This window comes from Coregonus lavaretus (assembly GCF_964263955.1).
Source record: "Coregonus lavaretus genome assembly, chromosome: 16".
In the NCBI taxonomy this organism is placed as follows: Eukaryota; Metazoa; Chordata; class Actinopteri; order Salmoniformes; family Salmonidae; genus Coregonus; species Coregonus lavaretus.
Genome location: NC_140003.1, coordinates 49,785,118 through 49,805,970, shown reverse-complemented (window position 1 = coordinate 49,805,970; position 20,853 = coordinate 49,785,118). Strand labels below are relative to the sequence as shown.

The window sequence follows — 20,853 nt, the reverse complement described above, 5'->3', positions numbered from 1 at the left end:
TCCTCCGGCCACAGCTAGTGGAGACTACTCCTCCTGCCACAGCTAGAGGAGACTACTCCTCCTGCCACAGCTAGAGGAGACTACTCCTCCGGCCACAGCTAGAAGAGACTACTCCTCCGGCCACAGCTAGAGGAGACTACTCCTCCGGCCACAGCTAGAGGAGACTACTCCTCCGGCCACAGCTAGAGGAGACTACTCCTCCGGCCACAGCTAGAGGAGACTACTCCTCCGGCCACAGCTAGAGGAGACTACTCCTCCTGCCACAGCTAGAGGAGACTACTCCTCCGGCCACAGCTAGAAGAGACTACTCCTCCGGCCACAGCTAGAGGAGACTACTCCTCCGGCCACAGCTAGAGGAGACTACTCCTCCGGCCACAGCTAGAGGAGACTACTCCTCCGGCCACAGCTAGAGGAGACTACTCCTCCGGCCACAGCTAGAGGAGACTACTCCTCCTGCCACAGCTAGAGGAGACTACTCCTCCGGCCACAGCTAGAGGAGACTACTCCTCCGGCCACAGCTAGAGGAGACTACTCCTCCGGCCACAGCTAGAGGAGACTACTCCTCCGGCCACAGCTAGAGGAGACTACTCCTCCGGCCACAGCTAGAGGAGACTACTCCTTCGGCCAAAGCTAGAGGAGACTACTCCTCCGGCCACAGCTAGAGGAGACTACTCCTCCGGCCACACGGTGGTGCTGTCTGCTTATGAAGTTAGTTATTTCTGCATGGTTCCTCTGTTTTTATGTCAGAGGTAAAGTTTACAGGTTTGAATCGTGTTGTGAGGAAGTGTTTAGGATCATCAAAATGAATGTAATAAATATGGGATAGGTTTCATTACTTTTTTTGAAGGCTACAGAAAGCGTTTGTTTACATTCACAGTATGTTTCGAAGGATCTGCTTTTGAAGGTAGGAAAGCTGTCTACTTGCTATCTTGATTGCTAGCTAACTAGTTTAGAGTATGATTCATCTCACTGTAAGCTAGCTTTAGCTAGCTAGCCAACTAACGTTAACGTTGCTTGTTACTTGGCAAGCTGATTATGAGGAGCTCATCTCTCCAATGCCAAAACTACCTTGCTATGTTACTAGCTACTGATCTTCTTATGTGGGTCAAGGTTGAGCTTTTAAAGCTAGCTAGCTATCACTTGTATATTCGCTACTAACCAACTCTGGGTCTATGGGGCTCTGCCTGATTCAATGTTTCCCCTTTTATCATTGTGGTTGTGCTTACGAATTCGTTTTCTGCTGAACTGATATCTGTAACATGAATTTATCCATAACATTACGAATTGCAGAATACTGGAGGCTCACAATGGATCAGAGTTTTACTCACTGTCAACCTGACCTGACCCACTTCAAATCAAATTAGGGCTGGACGATATGGCCAAAATATAATATCACGTTTGTTTTTTAATTAGACGGTTTGACAGTATTTTATGTTTTTGAATAATAAAAGTAAATCATTTTCTATATGAGTAGTGCGTGACTCTAGGGTGGCAACACAGACTAACTGGACATTCTATATGAGTAGTGCGTGACTCTAGGGCGGCAACACAGACTAACTGGACATTCTATATGAGTAGTGCGTGACTCTAGGGTGGCAACACAGACTAACTGGACATTCTATATGAGTAGTATGTGACTCTAGGGCGGCAACACAGACTAACTGGACATTCTATATGAGTAGTGCGTGACTCTAGGGTGGCAACACAGACTAACTGGACATTCTATATGAGTAGTGGGTGACTCTAGGGTGGCAACACGGACTAACTGGACATTCTATATGAGTAGTGCGTGACTCTAGGGTGCAACACGGACTAACTGGACATTCTATATGAGTAGTGCGTGACTCTAGGGCGGCAACACAGACTAACTGGACATTCTATATGAGTAGTGCGTGACTCTAGGGTGGCAACACGGACTAACTGGACATTCTATATGAGTAGTGCGTGACTCTAGGGCGGCAACACAGACTAACTGGACATTCTATATGAGTAGTGCGTGACTCTAGGGCGGCAACACAGACTAACTGGACATTCTATATGAGTAGTATGTGACTCTAGGGCGGCAACACAGACTAACTGGACATTCTATATGAGTAGTGCGTGACTCTAGGGTGGCAACACAGACTAACTGGACATTCTATATGAGTAGTGGGTGACTCTAGGGTGGCAACACGGACTAACTGGACATTCTATATGAGTAGTGCGTGACTCTAGGGTGCAACACGGACTAACTGGACATTCTATATGAGTAGTGCGTGACTCTAGGGCGGCAACACAGACTAACTGGACATTCTATATGAGTAGTGCGTGACTCTAGGGTGGCAACACGGACTAACTGGACATTCTATATGAGTAGTGCGTGACTCTAGGGCGGCAACACAGACTAACTGGACATTCTATATGAGTAGTGCGTGACTCTAGGGTGCAACACGGACTAACTGGACATTCTATATGAGTAGTGGGTGACTCTAGGGTGGCAACACGGACTAACTGGACATTCTATATGAGTAGTATGTGACTCTAGGGTGCAACACGGACTAACTGGACATTCTATATGAGTAGTGGGTGACTCTAGGGTGCAACACGGACTAACTGGACATTCTATATGAGTAGTGGGTGACTCTAGGGTGGCAACACGGACTAACTGGACATTCTATATGAGTAGTGCGTGACTCTAGGGTGGCAACACAGACTAACTGGACATTCTATATGAGTAGTATGTGACTCTAGGGTGCAACACGGACTAACTGGACATTCTATATGAGTAGTGCGTGACTCTAGGGCGGCAACACAGACTAACTGGACATTCTATATGAGTAGTGGGTGACTCTAGGGTGGCAACACAGACTAACTGGACATTCTATATGAGTAGTGGGTGACTCTAGGGCGGCAACACAGACTAACTGGACATTCTATATGAGTAGTGCGTGACTCTAGGGTGGCAACACGGACTAACTGGACATTCTATATGAGTAGTGCGTGACTCTAGGGCGGCAACACAGACTAACTGGACATTCTATATGAGTAGTGCGTGACTCTAGGGCGGCAACACAGACTAACTGGACATTCTATATGAGTAGTGCGTGACTCTAGGGTGGCAACACGGACTAACTGGACATTCTATATGAGTAGTGGGTGACTCTAGGGCGGCAACACAGACTAACTGGACATTCTATATGAGTAGTGCGTGACTCTAGGGTGCAACACGGACTAACTGGACATTCTATATGAGTAGTGCGTGACTCTAGGGTGCAACACGGACTAACTGGACATTCTATATGAGTAGTGGGTGACTCTAGGGCGGCAACACAGACTAACTGGACATTCTATATGAGTAGTGGGTGACTCTAGGGCGGCAACACGGACTAACTGGACATTCTATATGAGTAGTATGTGACTCTAGGGTGCAACACAGACTAACTGGACATTCTATATGAGTAGTGCGTGACTCTAGGGTGGCAACACAGACTAACTGGACATTCTATATGAGTAGTGGGTGACTCTAGGGTGCAACACAGACTAACTGGACATTCTATATGAGTAGTGCGTGACTCTAGGGTGGCAACACGGACTAACTGGACATTCTATATGAGTAGTGGGTGACTCTAGGGCGGCAACACAGACTAACTGGACATTCTATATGAGTAGTGGGTGACTCTAGGGTGGCAACACGGACTAACTGGACATTCTATATGAGTAGTATGTGACTCTAGGGTGCAACACAGACTAACTGGACATTCTATATGAGTAGTGCGTGACTCTAGGGTGGCAACACAGACTAACTGGACATTCTATATGAGTAGTGGGTGACTCTAGGGTGGCAACACAGACTAACTGGACATTCTATATGAGTAGTGCGTGACTCTAGGGTGCAACACGGACTAACTGGACATTCTATATGAGTAGTGCGTGACTCTAGGGTGCAACACGGACTAACTGGACATTCTATATGAGTAGTGGGTGACTCTAGGGTGGCAACACAGACTAACTGGACATTCTATATGAGTAGTATGTGACTCTAGGGCGGCAACACAGACTAACTGGACATTCTATATGAGTAGTGCGTGACTCTAGGGCGGCAACACGGACTAACTGGACATTCTATATGAGTAGTGCGTGACTCTAGGGTGCAACACGGACTAACTGGACATTCTATATGAGTAGTGCGTGACTCTAGGGTGGCAACACGGACTAACTGGACATTCTATATGAGTAGTATGTGACTCTAGGGTGCAACACGGACTAACTGGACATTCTATATGAGTAGTGGGTGACTCTAGGGTGGCAACACGGACTAACTGGACATTCTATATGAGTAGTGCGTGACTCTAGGGTGGCAACACAGACTAACTGGACATTCTATATGAGTAGTGGGTGACTCTAGGGTGGCAACACGGACTAACTGGACATTCTATATGAGTAGTGCGTGACTCTAGGGTGGCAACACAGACTAACTGGACATTCTATATGAGTAGTGGGTGACTCTAGGGTGGCAACACGGACTAACTGGACATTCTATATGAGTAGTGCGTGACTCTAGGGTTGCAACACAGACTAACTGGACATTCTATATGAGTAGTATGTGACTCTAGGGTGCAACACGGACTAACTGGACATTCTATATGAGTAGTGCGTGACTCTAGGGCGGCAACACAGACTAACTGGACATTCTATATGAGTAGTGGGTGACTCTAGGGCGGCAACACAGACTAACTGGACATTCTATATGAGTAGTGCGTGACTCTAGGGTGCAACACGGACTAACTGGACATTCTATATGAGTAGTGCGTGACTCTAGGGCGGCAACACAGACTAACTGGACATTCTATATGAGTAGTGCGTGACTCTAGGGTGGCAACACGGACTAACTGGACATTCTATATGAGTAGTGCGTGACTCTAGGGCGGCAACACAGACTAACTGGACATTCTATATGAGTAGTGCGTGACTCTAGGGCGGCAACACAGACTAACTGGACATTCTATATGAGTAGTGCGTGACTCTAGGGTGGCAACACGGACTAACTGGACATTCTATATGAGTAGTGGGTGACTCTAGGGCGGCAACACAGACTAACTGGACATTCTATATGAGTAGTGCGTGACTCTAGGGTGCAACACGGACTAACTGGACATTCTATATGAGTAGTGCGTGACTCTAGGGTGCAACACGGACTAACTGGACATTCTATATGAGTAGTGGGTGACTCTAGGGCGGCAACACAGACTAACTGGACATTCTATATGAGTAGTGGGTGACTCTAGGGCGGCAACACGGACTAACTGGACATTCTATATGAGTAGTATGTGACTCTAGGGTGCAACACAGACTAACTGGACATTCTATATGAGTAGTGCGTGACTCTAGGGTGGCAACACAGACTAACTGGACATTCTATATGAGTAGTGGGTGACTCTAGGGTGCAACACAGACTAACTGGACATTCTATATGAGTAGTGCGTGACTCTAGGGTGCAACACGGACTAACTGGACATTCTATATGAGTAGTGCGTGACTCTAGGGTGCAACACGGACTAACTGGACATTCTATATGAGTAGTGGGTGACTCTAGGGTGGCAACACAGACTAACTGGACATTCTATATGAGTAGTGCGTGACTCTAGGGCGGCAACACAGACTAACTGGACATTCTATATGAGTAGTGGGTGACTCTAGGGCGGCAACACGGACTAACTGGACATTCTATATGAGTAGTATGTGACTCTAGGGTGCAACACAGACTAACTGGACATTCTATATGAGTAGTGCGTGACTCTAGGGTGGCAACACAGACTAACTGGACATTCTATATGAGTAGTGGGTGACTCTAGGGTGCAACACAGACTAACTGGACATTCTATATGAGTAGTGCGTGACTCTAGGGTGGCAACACAGACTAACTGGACATTCTATATGAGTAGTGCGTGACTCTAGGGTGGCAACACAGACTAACTGGACATTCTATATGAGTAGTATGTGACTCTAGGGTGCAACACGGACTAACTGGACATTCTATATGAGTAGTGCGTGACTCTAGGGTGCAACACGGACTAACTGGACATTCTATATGAGTAGTGCGTGACTCTAGGGTGCAACACGGACTAACTGGACATTCTATATGAGTAGTATGTGACTCTAGGGTGCAACACGGACTAACTGGACATTCTATATGAGTAGTGGGTGACTCTAGGGTGGCAACACGGACTAACTGGACATTCTATATGAGTAGTGGGTGACTCTAGGGTGGCAACACAGACTAACTGGACATTCTATATGAGTAGTGCGTGACTCTAGGGCGGCAACACAGACTAACTGGACATTCTATATGAGTAGTATGTGACTCTAGGGTGCAACACGGACTAACTGGACATTCTATATGAGTAGTGGGTGACTCTAGGGTGGCAACACGGACTAACTGGACATTCTATATGAGTAGTGGGTGACTCTAGGGCGGCAACACAGACTAACTGGACATTCTATATGAGTAGTGGGTGACTCTAGGGTGGCAACACGGACTAACTGGACATTCTATATGAGTAGTATGTGACTCTAGGGCGGCAACACAGACTAACTGGACATTCTATATGAGTAGTATGTGACTCTAGGGCGGCAACACAGACTAACTGGACATTCTATATGAGTAGTGCGTGACTCTAGGGTGGCAACACGGACTAACTGGACATTCTATATGAGTAGTGCGTGACTCTAGGGTGCAACACGGACTAACTGGACATTCTATATGAGTAGTGCGTGACTCTAGGGTGGCAACACAGACTAACTGGACATTCTATATGAGTAGTGGGTGACTCTAGGGTGGCAACACAGACTAACTGGACATTCTATATGAGTAGTGGGTGACTCTAGGGCGGCAACACAGACTAACTGGACATTCTATATGAGTAGTGCGTGACTCTAGGGTGGCAACACGGACTAACTGGACATTCTATATGAGTAGTGCGTGACTCTAGGGTGCAACACAGACTAACTGGACATTCTATATGAGTAGTGCGTGACTCTAGGGTGGCAACACGGACTAACTGGACATTCTATATGAGTAGTATGTGACTCTAGGGTGGCAACACAGACTAACTGGACATTCTATATGAGTAGTGCGTGACTCTAGGGTGGCAACACAGACTAACTGGACATTCTATATGAGTAGTGCGTGACTCTAGGGTGGCAACACGGACTAACTGGACATTCTATATGAGTAGTGGGTGACTCTAGGGTGCAACACGGACTAACTGGACATTCTATATGAGTAGTGGGTGACTCTAGGGTGGCAACACGGACTAACTGGACATTCTATATGAGTAGTATGTGACTCTAGGGTGGCAACACAGACTAACTGGACATTCTATATGAGTAGTGCGTGACTCTAGGGTGCAACACGGACTAACTGGACATTCTATATGAGTAGTGCGTGACTCTAGGGTGGCAACACAGACTTACTGGACATTCTATATGAGTAGTGCGTGACTCTAGGGTGGCAACACGGACTAACTGGACATTCTATATGAGTAGTGGGTGACTCTAGGGTGGCAACACGGACTAACTGGACATTCTATATGAGTAGTGGGTGACTCTAGGGTGGCAACACAGACTAACTGGACATTCTATATGAGTAGTGGGTGACTCTAGGGCGGCAACACGGACTAACTGGACATTCTATATGAGTAGTGCGTGACTCTAGGGTGGCAACACAGACTAACTGGACATTCTATATGAGTAGTGCGTGACTCTAGGGTGGCAACACAGACTAACTGGACATTCTATATGAGTAGTGCGTGACTCTAGGGTGGCAACACATACTAACTGGACATTCTATATGAGTAGTGGGTGACTCTAGGGTGGCAACACGGACTAACTGGACATTCTATATGAGTAGTGGGTGACTCTAGGGCGGCAACACAGACTAACTGGACATTCTATATGAGTAGTGGGTGACTCTAGGGCGGCAACACAGACTAACTGGACATTCTATATGAGTAGTGGGTGACTCTAGGGTGGCAACACAGACTAACTGGACATTCTATATGAGTAGTGCGTGACTCTAGGGTGGCAACACAGACTAACTGGACATTCTAAGTGATTTCAAACGGGTCTTTCTCCATTCTGATTATTTTATACTGTTCAATTCAACTTCAACCAACATTTTCAGCATTTAAATCAATTTCTGCATTTCCTGCACTCATTTGAGATCATTTGCCATGGATGGCTGCACGATATTGGCAAACAATCTAGGCCTTATTTTTAACCAAATGTTGCAATTGTGATTTAGAGCAAAACACTTGGGTGAACTGTTGGAATCATGGAAAAATAATGATTATTCAAATTCTATAGTTAGAATATAATAGTGGGCACTTTGAATATAGTTTGACATGACAACAAATGAAAATGCCAGGATAGGAACCAAAGTGTTGACAAGTGTTTCCTAGGGGACCCTATAATATTTGGCTACATTTAATGTTTTCACTTAACTACTTCATGTAGTTAACATATTCTTCCTTCACGTATTCGTCTTTGATTTAGAAGATGCTGTTGCCTGAAAAAACTGATTTAGGTCTATACCATCTCTGGTATTATCAGACTGTACAGTGCCTTCGGAAAGTATTCAGACCCCTTGACTTTTCCCACATTTTATTAGGTTACAGCCTTATCAATCTACACACAATACCCCATACCTCTGGGGTATGACGCTACAAGCTTGGCACACCTGTATTTGGGGAGTTTCTCCTATTCTTCTCTGCAGATCCTCTCAAGCTCTCAGGTTGGGGAGCGTCGCTGCACAGCTATTTTCAGGTCTCTCCAGAGATGTTCGATCGGGTTCAAGTCCAGGCTCTGGCTGGGCCACTCAAGGATATTCAGAGACTTGTCCCGAAGCCACTCCTGCGTTGTCTTGGCTGTGTGCTTAGGGTCATTGTCCTGTTGGAAGGTGAATCTTTGCCCCAGTCTGAGGTCCTGAGTGCTCAGGAGCAGGTTTTCATCACGGATCTCTCTGTACTTTACTCCGTTCATCTTTGCCTCGATCCTGACTAGTCTCCCAGTCCCTCCCGGTGAAAAACACCCCCACTACATGATGCTGTCACCACCATGCTTCACCGTAGGGATGGTGCCAGGTTCCCTCCAGACGTGACGCTTGGCATTCAGGCCAAAGAGTTAAATCTAGGTTTCATCAGACCAGAGAATGTTGTGTCTTATGGTCTGAGAGTCTTTAGGTGCCTTTTGTCAAACTCCAAGCAGACTGTCATGTGCCTTTTACTCCTGAGGGGTGCAGCGGTCTAAGGCACTGCATCTCAGTGCTAGAGGCGTCACTACAGACCCTGGTTCGATTCCAGGCTGTATCACAACCGGCCGTGATTGGGAGTCCCATAGAGCGGCGCACAATTGGCCCAGCGTCGTCCGGGTTTGGCCGGGGTAGGCCGTCATTGTAAATAAGAATTTGTTCTTAACTGACTTGCCTAGTTTAAATAAAGGTTTAAAAAACAACATAAAGGCCTGATTGGTGGTGTGCTGCAGAGATGGTTGTCCTTCTGGAAGGTTCTCCCATCTCCACAGAGGAACTCTGGAACTCTGTCAGAGTGACCATCGGGTTCTTGGTCACCTCCCTGATCAAGGCCCTTCTCCCCTGATTGCTCAATTTGGCCGGGCGGCCAGCTCTAGGAAGAGTCTTGGTGGTTCCAAACTTCTTCCATTTAAGAATGATAGAGGCCACTGTGTTCTTGGGGACCTTCAATGCTGCAGACATTTTTTGGTACCCTTCCCCAAATCTGTGCCTCGACACAATCCTGTTTCGGAGCTCTACGGACAATTCCTTCGACCTCATGGCTTTTTGCTCTGACATGCACTGTCAACTGTGGGACCTTATATAGAAAGGTGTGTGCCTTTCCAAATCATGTCCAATCAATTTAATTTACTACAGGTGGACTCCAATCAAGTTGTAGAAACATCTCAAGGATGATCAATGGAAACAGGATACACCTGAGCTCAATTTCGAGTCTCATAGCAAAGGGTCTGAATACTTATGTAAATACGTAATTTTTTATTTTTAATACATTTGAATTTTTTTTGCAAAACTTGTTTTTTCGCTTTGTCATAATGGGGTATTGTGTGTAGATTGCTGAGGATTATAATTTTTTAAATCCATTTTAGAATAAGGCTGTAACGTAACAAAATGTGGAAAAAGTCAAGTGGTCTGAATACTTTCCGAAGCCACTGTATAGCTAATTATGTTTGCTCTGTCTCAGTACCTTTATTAACTAGCTAGCGATTAGCATTAGTGGCTAACAAGATTCAGGCCCAACTTGCTAAGAAAAGAGAAACTAGCTGTTTGCAGATGTAAGAAACACCGTTATAGATAGTAAAGTAAAAACCCAAACCGGTCCGTGCATCAATAAATACGGTATAGCCTATCGCCCAGCCCTAAGGTATATCGCCCAGCCCTAAGGTATATCGCCCAGCCCTAAGGTATATCGCCCAGCCCTAAGGTATATCGCCCAGCCCTAAGGTATATCGCCCAGCCCTAAATCAAATCACATTGTATTCTTCACAAGCTTTGTAAACAACAGGTGTAGATTAACAGTTAAATGTTCACTTCAACAACCCAGAGAGAGAAAATAGAGAAATAATAGAAAAGTAAAACACGTAATAATAAATACACCACGAGCCATAGAACACAGAGAATAGAACACAGAGAATAGAACACAGAGAATAGAACACAGAGAAGAGAACACAGAGAAGAGAACACAGAGAAGAGAACACAGAGAAGAGAACACAGAGAAGAGAACACAGAGAAGAGAACACAGAGAAGAGAACACAGAGAATAGAACACAGAGAAGAGAACACAGAGAAGAGAACACAGAGAAGAGAACACAGAGAAGAGAACACAGAGAAGAGAACACAGAGAATAGAACACAGAGAATAGAACACAGAGAAGAGAACACAGAGAAGAGAACACAGAGAAGAGAACACAGAGAAGAGAACACAGAGAGCCTGGTCCTTGATCAGTTTGTGCTGTCAAATCAAATCAAATGTTATTTGTCACTTGCTTGGTAAACAACAGGTGTAGACTAACATTGGAATTCTTACGGGCCGTTCTCAACAATACAGACAGAAAAATAGAGACAAATTATAGAAAAAATACAAGGAATAAATACACAGAGTAACGATAACTTGGCTATATACACAGGGTACCAGTACCGAGACGATGTGTAGGGGTACGAGGTAATAACTAGGCTATATACACAGGGTACCAGTACTGAGACGATGTGCAGGGGTACGAGGTAATAACTTGGCTATATACAAGGGGTACCAGTACCGAGACGATGTGCAGGGGTACGAGGTAATAACTTGGCTATATACACAGGGTACCAGTACCGAGACGATGTGCAGGGGTACGAGGTAATAACTTGGCTATATACACAGGGTACCAGTACCGAGACGATGTGCAGGGGTACGAGGTAATAACTTGGCTATATACACAGGGTACCAGTACCGAGACGATGTGCAGGGGTACGAGGTAATAACTTGGCTATATACACAGGGTACCAGTACCGAGACGATGTGTAGGGGTATGAGGTAATAACTAGGCTATATACACAGGGTACCAGTACCGAGACGATGTGCAGGGGTACGAGGTAATAACTTGGCTATATATACAGGGTACCAGTACCGAGACGATGTATAGGGGTACGAGGTAATAACTAGGCTATATACACAGGGTACCAGTACCGAGACGATGTGTAGGGGTACGGGGTAATAACTTGGCTATATACACAGGGTACCAGTACCGAGACGATGTGCAGGGGTACGAGGTAATAACTTGGCTATATACACAGGGTACCAGTACCGAGACGATGTGTAGGGGTACGAGGTAATAACTAGGCTATATACACAGGGTACCAGTACCGAGACGATGTGCAGGGGTACGAGGTAATAACTTGGCTATATACACAGGGTACCAGTACCGAGACGATGTGTAGGGGTACGAGGTAATAACTTGGCTATATATACAGGGTACCAGTACCGAGACGATGTGTAGGGGTACGAGGTAATAACTAGGCTATATACACAGGGTACCAGTACCGAGATGATGTGCAGGGGTACGAGGTAATAACTTGGCTATATACACAGGATACCAGTACCGAGACGATGTGCAGGGGTACGAGGTAATAACTTGGCTATATACACAGGGTACCAGTACCGAGACGATGTGCAGGGGTACGAGGTAATAACTTGGCTATATACACAGGGTACCAGTACCGAGACGATGTGCAGGGGTACGAGGTAATAACTAGGCTATATACACAGGGTACCAGTACCGAGACGATGTGCAGGGGTACGAGGTAATAACTAGGCTATATACACAGGGTACCAGTACCGAGACGATGTGTAGGGGTACGAGGTAATAACTAGGCTATATACACAGGGTACCAGTACCGAGACGATGTGTAGGGGTACGAGGTAATAACTTGGCTATATACACAGGGTACCAGTACCGAGACGATGTGTAGGGGTACGAGGTAATAACTAGGCTATATACACAGGGTACCAGTACCGAGACGATGTGCAGGGGTACGAGGTAATAACTAGGCTATATACACAGGGTACCAGTACCGAGACGATGTGCAGGGGTACGAGGTAATAACTTGGCTATATACACAGGGTACCAGTACCGAGACGATGTGCAGGGGTACGAGGTAATAACTTGGCTATATACACAGGATACCAGTACCGAGACGATGTGCAGGGGTACGAGGTAATAACTTGGCTATATACACAGGATACCAGTACCGAGACGATGTGCAGGGGTACGAGGTAATAACTAGGCTATATACACAGGGTACCAGTACCGAGACGATGTGCAGGGGTACGAGGTAATAACTTGGCTATATACACAGGGTACCAGTACCGAGACGATGTGTAGGGGTACGAGGTAATAACTTGGCTATATACACAGGGTACCAGTACCGAGACGATGTGCAGGGGTACGAGGTAATAACTAGGCTATATACACAGGGTACCAGTACCGAGACGATGTGCAGGGGTACGAGGTAATAACTAGGCTATATACACAGGGTACCAGTACCGAGACGATGTGTAGGGGTACGAGGTAATAACTAGGCTATATACACAGGGTACCAGTACCGAGACGATGTGCAGGGGTACGAGGTAATAACTAGGCTATATACACAGGGTGCCAGTACCGAGACGATGTGTAGGGGTACGAGGTAATAACTTGGCTATATACACAGGGTACCAGTACCGAGACGATGTGCAGGGGTACGAGGTAATAACTTGGCTATATACACAGGGTACCAGTACCGAGACGATGTGCAGGGGTACGAGGTAATAACTAGGCTATATACACAGGGTACCAGTACCGAGACGATGTGCAGGGGTACGAGGTAATAACTTGGCTATATACATAGGGTACCAGTACCGAGACGATGTGCAGGGGTACGAGGTAATAACTTGGCTATATACACAGGGTACCAGTACCGAGACGATGTGCAGGGGTACGAGGTAATAACTTGGCTATATACATAGGGTACCAGTACCGAGACGATGTGCAGGGGTACGAGGTAATAACTAGGCTATATACACAGGGTACCAGTACCGAGACGATGTGCAGGGGTACGAGGTAATAACTTGGCTATATACACAGGGTACCAGTACCGAGACGATGTGTAGGGGTACGAGGTAATAACTTGGCTATATACACAGGGTACCAGTACCGAGACGATGTGTAGGGGTACGAGGTAATAACTAGGCTATATACACAGGGTACCAGTACCGAGACGATGTGCAGGGGTACGAGGTAATAACTTGGCTATATACACAGGGTACCAGTACCGAGACGATGTGCAGGGGTACGAGGTAATAACTTGGCTATATACACAGGATACCAGTACCGAGACGATGTGCAGGGGTACGAGGTAATAACTTGGCTATATACACAGGATACCAGTACCGAGACGATGTGCAGGGGTACGAGGTAATAACTAGGCTATATACACAGGGTACCAGTACCGAGACGATGTGCAGGGGTACGAGGTAATAACTTGGCTATATACACAGGGTACCAGTACCGAGACGATGTGTAGGGGTACGAGGTAATAACTTGGCTATATACACAGGGTACCAGTACCGAGACGATGTGCAGGGGTACGAGGTAATAACTAGGCTATATACACAGGGTACCAGTACCGAGACGATGTGCAGGGGTACGAGGTAATAACTAGGCTATATACACAGGGTACCAGTACCGAGACGATGTGTAGGGGTACGAGGTAATAACTAGGCTATATACACAGGGTACCAGTACCGAGACGATGTGCAGGGGTACGAGGTAATAACTAGGCTATATACACAGGGTACCAGTACCGAGACGATGTGTAGGGGTACGAGGTAATAACTTGGCTATATACACAGGGTACCAGTACCGAGACGATGTGCAGGGGTACGAGGTAATAACTTGGCTATATACACAGGGTACCAGTACCGAGACGATGTGCAGGGGTACGAGGTAATAACTAGGCTATATACACAGGGTACCAGTACCGAGACGATGTGCAGGGGTACGAGGTAATAACTAGGCTATATACACAGGGTACCAGTACCGAGACGATGTGTAGGGGTACGAGGTAATAACTTGGCTATATACACAGGGTACCAGTACCGAGACGATGTGCAGGGGTACGAGGTAATAACTTGGCTATATACACAGGGTACCAGTACCGAGACGATGTGCAGGGGTACGAGGTAATAACTAGGCTATATACACAGGGTACCAGTACCGAGACGATGTGCAGGGGTACGAGGTAATAACTTGGCTATATACACAGGGTACCAGTACCGAGACGATGTGCAGGGGTACGAGGTAATAACTTGGCTATATACACAGGGTACCAGTACCGAGACGATGTGCAGGGGTACGAGGTAATTGAGGTAGATATGTACATATAACTAGGAATAAAGTGACAGATAGTAAACAGCAGCAGTGTATGTGATGAGTCAAAGAAGTTTGTGCAAAAAGGGTCAATGCAGATAGTCCGGGTAGCTATTTGGTTAACTATTTGACTAACTATTTATCAGTGTAATGGCTTGGGGGTAGAAGCTGTTCAGGATCCTGTTGGTTCCAGACGTGTTGCATCGGTACCACTAGCCTGACTGTGTTGGTGTGTGTGGACCATGATGGATCCTAAGTGATGTGAGGGGGTGGGACTCGCCCTATGAGGAACTTGTTTCACCCTATGGGTTTCCCTTGTAATTCCTCCCCAGCTTCCTGAGTGCCCAGGACCAGGATGGAGTCAGCGCTGTTGGATGGCTGGAAGGAGGAGAGGGCGGAGCTGAGGGCAGAGGTGTCTCGGCTGCAGAATGAGCTGGCTGAGAGTCACGCTGAGAGGGAGGAACTGGAGTCCCGTGCCCAGGCCCTCACAGACCGGGTGAGTCCCCACCCCCCCAGGCCCTCACAGACAGGGTAATCCCCCCCACCCACTCAGGGAGGTGAATCATCGCCCCCCCCCCCCCAAGTTACATTTCAACTATTCTTGCGGGACCAGACCTCAACACTGTATTTTTGTTCGAGAACGGGTTGAGTTCTGGTCTTCTGGAGAAACCTACAATTGCTGGAGTCAAGGCTTTCTTGTAGGGCTGACCCCATTTAGTGGTCTGGTCGATTGTTTGGTCGTTAGGCTGTTGGTCGACCCATATTGTTTTAGTCGAGCAGTAACAAATATATATATTTGCGCCCATCTCAGTGAACTAATCCATTGCGGAGGCCTAGACTAAAAGCCAATGTCTGAGGCTCCATATGGAAGGTGTGACTCAATTGCGGAGCCTCCAGAAGCTCTGTATTGCATCGCCATGGCGTCTCCCAGATGTTGTAATAATGCGGAGGGCTCTGCATAGCTCCGTTCTGCATCGCCATGGCGTCTCCCAGATGTCGTAATAATGCGGAGGGCTCTGCATAGCTCCGTTCTGCATCGCCATGGCGTCTCCCAGATGTCGTAATAATGCGGAGGGCTCTGCATAGCTCCGTTCTGCATCGCCATGGCGTCTCCCAGATGTCGTAATAATGCGGAGGGCTCTGCATAGCTCCGTTCTGCATCGCCATGGCGTCTCCCAGATGTCGTAATAATGCGGAGGGCTCTGCATAGCTCCGCAGTGACACGATTGGTTGACGGTAGGTGGGGGCGATATATAGAAAACACAAACTCACTTCCTTGACAACAGCTCTGCACTGCTCTGCGAAGCGTGAGAAGTATGAATGCCCTTCTACTGAGGCCGTATTGACCATGCGCCCAGATGCACATTGAACTTCTCTCTCCAGAATGCACTCTTTTTTCCCGCCAATTTGTGCACATTCATTGTTTCATAACTTTCATTGTTTGAATTGTTTGCGTTTGATTGTTAGTGTCTATCAATTCCCCATTACATATATCACCAGTAGTGCATTTACCGTTAATTCCTATAATTTCTAATCTGTAATGTTTGTTACTTTGGTTACGGTCATTTCTGTTAATGCATTCAATATTGTTATTCCAGTCTTCCTGTTATCATTGTCTGAGTGGACACATTGTTTGCAGAGTACACAACCTACTACACTTGTGAGAAACAAGTTTTGGTTTATTTCATTACATTTATGAGTTCTGTCAATTTAGACATTGTCTTTTGTTTGGAGCTCCTGTCAATGTTGAGTAAAGACGCATAGAAGTAGTCCTATAGGCTACCTGGCCTGAACGCAAATGGAGGGTTAGGGTTAGGGTTAGTGCTAATGGAGGGTTAGGGTTAGGGTTAGTGCTAATGGAGGGTTAGGGTTAGTGCTAATGGAGGGTTAGGGGTTAGGGTTAGGGTTAGTGCTAATGGAGGGTTAGGGTTAGTGCTAATGGAGGGTTAGGGTTAGTGCTAATGGAGGGTTAGGGGTTAGGGTTAGGGTTAGTGCTAATGGAGGGTTAGGGTTAGTGCTAATGGAGGGTTAGGGGTTAGGGTTAGGGTTAGTGCTAATGGAGGGTTAGGGTTAGGGTTAGTGCTAATGGAGGGTTAGGGTTAGGGTTAGTGCTAATGGAGGGTTAGGGTTAGGGTTAGTGCTAATGGAGGGTTAGGGGTTAGGGTTAGGGTTAGTGCTAATGGAGGGTTAGGGTTAGGGTTAGTGCTAATGGAGGGTTAGGGTTAGTGCTAATGGAGGGTTAGGATTAGGGTTAGTGCTAATGGAGGGTTAGGGTTAGTGCTAATGGAGGCATAAATGTGCCCATTTGGGGATCTGATAGTATTTCTGATTGGCTTAATGCACCACCACTAATGACCTGTGGAGCTTCTCAAAGTAATGTTTTCTTCACCTCAAAAACAGCAAGCAAACAAAGTCTGTTTTTACATCGATTGAGAATGACAATAGTTCCTTAGTGTATCTGAAACATCTTTCCATCTCTCCCCCTTAGATAACCACTCAGCGTGACAGGGAAGAAATGTAACGCTCTGATCCAGGCCATGTGTAGCCAATGTGATTTATAGGATATTTGTTTTTATCAGGATATTTTCTACCTGCAGGTTGCAATGTTTTTATTTGTTGGCTTTATGGAGGCTATTTTTACATAGTTGGCAATATAAGTTACTTTTTAGGTTTGTATCATTTTCATTTAGATTTGGATCGAATTTTTAATTCACCACATTACAATGATTTAGAGATATAAAGACGTTATTATAAATTAAATGAAACAGTTTCACGACAATGTGCATATGGAAACCATAACTGGCACGCAGCTCGGTAGAAATTGTAAGATAAATTGGCATTCCACATCAGAATGTTGCCGACTCCTCGTGTAGCCTATCACCGACAACTTCAGGAGAGTAACGGCAGAATCTGAGAAAGCCAGCAGGAGCGGATCTCTGGCGCCCTCTTGAGGCATTTGTCTTATTTCATCCAACCGTAAGCTTAAAGCATCCGACCAGCTCAATGCATATAGTTGATTTTATTAAAACACATAGGGTGTGTCTATATATGGAAAAACACATGTTTAAAAATGTCAACCAATCGATTGGTCGAAAGAACAGACGACTTTCGGTCAACCAATATTTTTTTTTTTTGTCAGGGACAGCACTATTTTCTTATCCATTTACCAAAATACAAAATAATAATAATAATATAAATGGCATATTATTATTATTATATTATTATATTATTAGCCTCATATATCTGTCTCTTTCTATCCTCTGGTTAGCTGTCCCAGTCACTGGACCCATCCCTGTGTGTGTCTCTGCGTCTGGACAGCGAGTGGAGAAGGAAGATGAGAGATGGCAGAGAGAGGGAGGCCAGGCAGGCTCTACTCATCCACAAACTACAGAACAAGGTCCGGGTTTAAATGGTTGGCACTGTGGGGCTATAATGGACTTGTATATGGCCATGTTTTAAGAGCATAAATTCAACAGTCGATGATCAGCGACTGAGCAGAATTGACACTCTCAAACATGGCCGTGAAAATAATTGTTGCTCTCTCGTTTACACTGTGATCAAATGCTCTGTTCTCAGGTGCTGGAATACCGGGATCGCTGTCAGGGAATGGAACACCAGGTGAAGACCGAAGAAAGGGAGCTCCTGAAACGTGAGGTTAGAAGAAAATCTATTATTTGATGAATACTTTATTTAACCAGGTCAATCCCCATTAAGATATGAATCCCTTTTTCAAGGTAGCCCTTGATGAAGTGTTTTTCAATGGTAGTTAATTGAATCTGCATATCAGCACAGAGGAAGAGGAGAAGTGAGTGGGATGACTGGGCCCAAAATCTGTCTTCTCCAGCAAGTGGTGTTTTTTCATTTTTTTAGCTCACCAAGTGAGTCGAATTTGGTTACAACAAATATTAATGGCTTATTTGCTATGTGTGGCTTATTTGATCCAATAGAAGTTTGGTAATGATTAGGTTATTACGAGTGCACTGATCTAAGTAGGACGTGTGACATCCCGACAACATCCCGACAACTTTATATCGGAGTTGTGCCTGGTCGTCACTAGGTACCACAGCCACAAAGTCAAAAACCCATCCTATTTCTACAATGTATTTTCTTAAAATGTGATTTTAAACCTAACCCTATCCACACTAATGATCTTATGCCTAACCTTAAATTAAGACCTACAAGCAAATGTTTGTTTTCACGAATTTTTATGATATAGCCATTTTGAATTTGTGGCTGTGGTAACTAGTGCAAACCGTTGTGTGGCTGTTTACACGTAAATCTGCTCTCTCATTGTCCTTCTTCTGTTGTTGTTGTGCAGAGGAGGATCAGGGATGAGCACAGTGACTCCTTAGAGAGCGCCCTCATCAGGCTGGAGGAAGAACAGCAGAGGTGGGTGGGACACATCATCGACACATCAGAGACACAAGCCCTGACTGCATAGGGGTTGAATAAATCACAATTAAAGAAGATGTCAGAATTGGAAATGTTGTGAACTGCGTTAGAGTCAATCAATCAATCAATCAATTTTATTTTATATAGCCCTTCTTACATCAGCTAATATCTCGAAGTGCTGTACAGAAACCCAGCCTAAAACCCCAAACAGCTAGTAATGCAGGTGTAGAAGCACGGTGGCTAGGAAAAACTCCCTAGAAAGGCAAAACCTAGGAAGAAACCTAGAGAGGAACCAGGCTATGAGGGGTGGCCAGTCCTCTTCTGGCTGTGCCGGGTGGAGATTATAACAGAACCATGCCAAGATGTTCAAAAATGTTCATAAGTGACAAGCATGGTCAAATAATAATCAGGAATAAATCTCAGTTGGCTTTTCATAGCCGATCATTAGAGTTTAAAACAGCAGGTCTGGGACAGGTAGGGGTTCCATAACCGCAGGCAGAACAGTTTAAACTGGAATAGCAGCAAGGCCAGGCGGACTGGGGATAGCAAGGAGTCACCACGGCCGGTAGTCCCGACGTATGGTCCTAGGGCTCAGGTCTCTCAGTTGGCTTTTCATAGCCGATCATTTAGAGTTGAAAACAGCAGGTCTGGGACAGGTAGGGGTTTCGTAGCCGCAGGCAGAACAGTTGAAACTGGAATAGCAGCAAGGCCAGGCGGACTGGGGGCAGCAGGGTGTCATCATGCCCGGTAGTCCTGACGTATGGTCCTAGGGCTCAGGTTCTCAGAGAGAAAGAGAGAACGAGAGAATTAGAGAGAGCATACTTAAATTCACACAGGACACTGGATAAGACAGGAGAAGTACTCCAGGTATAACCAACTAACCCCAGCCCCCCGACACATAAACTACTGCAGCATAAATACTGGAGGCTGAGACAGGAGCGGTCCGGAGACACTGTGGCCCCATCCGAAGAAACCCCCGGACAGGGCCAAACAGGAAGGATATAACCCCACCCACTCCGCCAAAGCACAGCCCCCGCACCACTAGAGGGATATCCCCAACCACCAACTTACAATCCTGAGACAAGGCCGAGTATAGCCCACAGAGGTCTCCACCACAGCACAAACCAAGGGGGGGGGGGGGCGCCAACCCAGACAGGAAGATCACGTCAGTAACTCAACCCACTCAAGTGACGCACCCCTCCCAGGGACGGCATGAAAGAGCACCAGCAGGCCAGTGACTCAGTTAGAGTGTTCTCAACAAACACTATAACAAACACTATTAGCCCACAGAGGTCTCCACCACAGCACAAACCAAGGGGGGGGGGGGGCGCCAACCCAGACAGGAAGATCACGTCAGTAACTCAACCCACTCAAGTGACGCACCCCTCCCAGGGACGGCATGAAAGAGCACCAGCAGGCCAGTGACTCAGTTAGAGTGTTCTCAACAAACACTATTTTCAGACCAGGTAGCTATTAGTCTTTCCAAAGTCAAGACAGAATTGATTGTTAAA

General features: G+C 46.1%; 1 protein-coding gene across 1 annotated transcript in view; it reads left to right on the top strand.

Annotated features, from left to right (window-relative positions):
* The first annotated feature begins 792 nt into the window (after positions 1–792).
* LOC311143886 (uncharacterized protein) overlaps positions 793–20,853 on the top strand; it is a 63,624-nt gene continuing 43,563 nt past the window's right edge. The window contains exons 1-5 of the mRNA XM_084179756.1: positions 793–904; positions 15,283–15,446; positions 18,219–18,347; positions 18,527–18,604; positions 19,269–19,339. Coding sequence (XP_084035882.1) covers positions 15,306–15,446; positions 18,219–18,347; positions 18,527–18,604; positions 19,269–19,339 — 419 coding nt within the window. The 5' untranslated portion in view covers positions 793–904; positions 15,283–15,305. The remainder of the gene's footprint in view (positions 905–15,282; positions 15,447–18,218; positions 18,348–18,526; positions 18,605–19,268; positions 19,340–20,853) is intronic.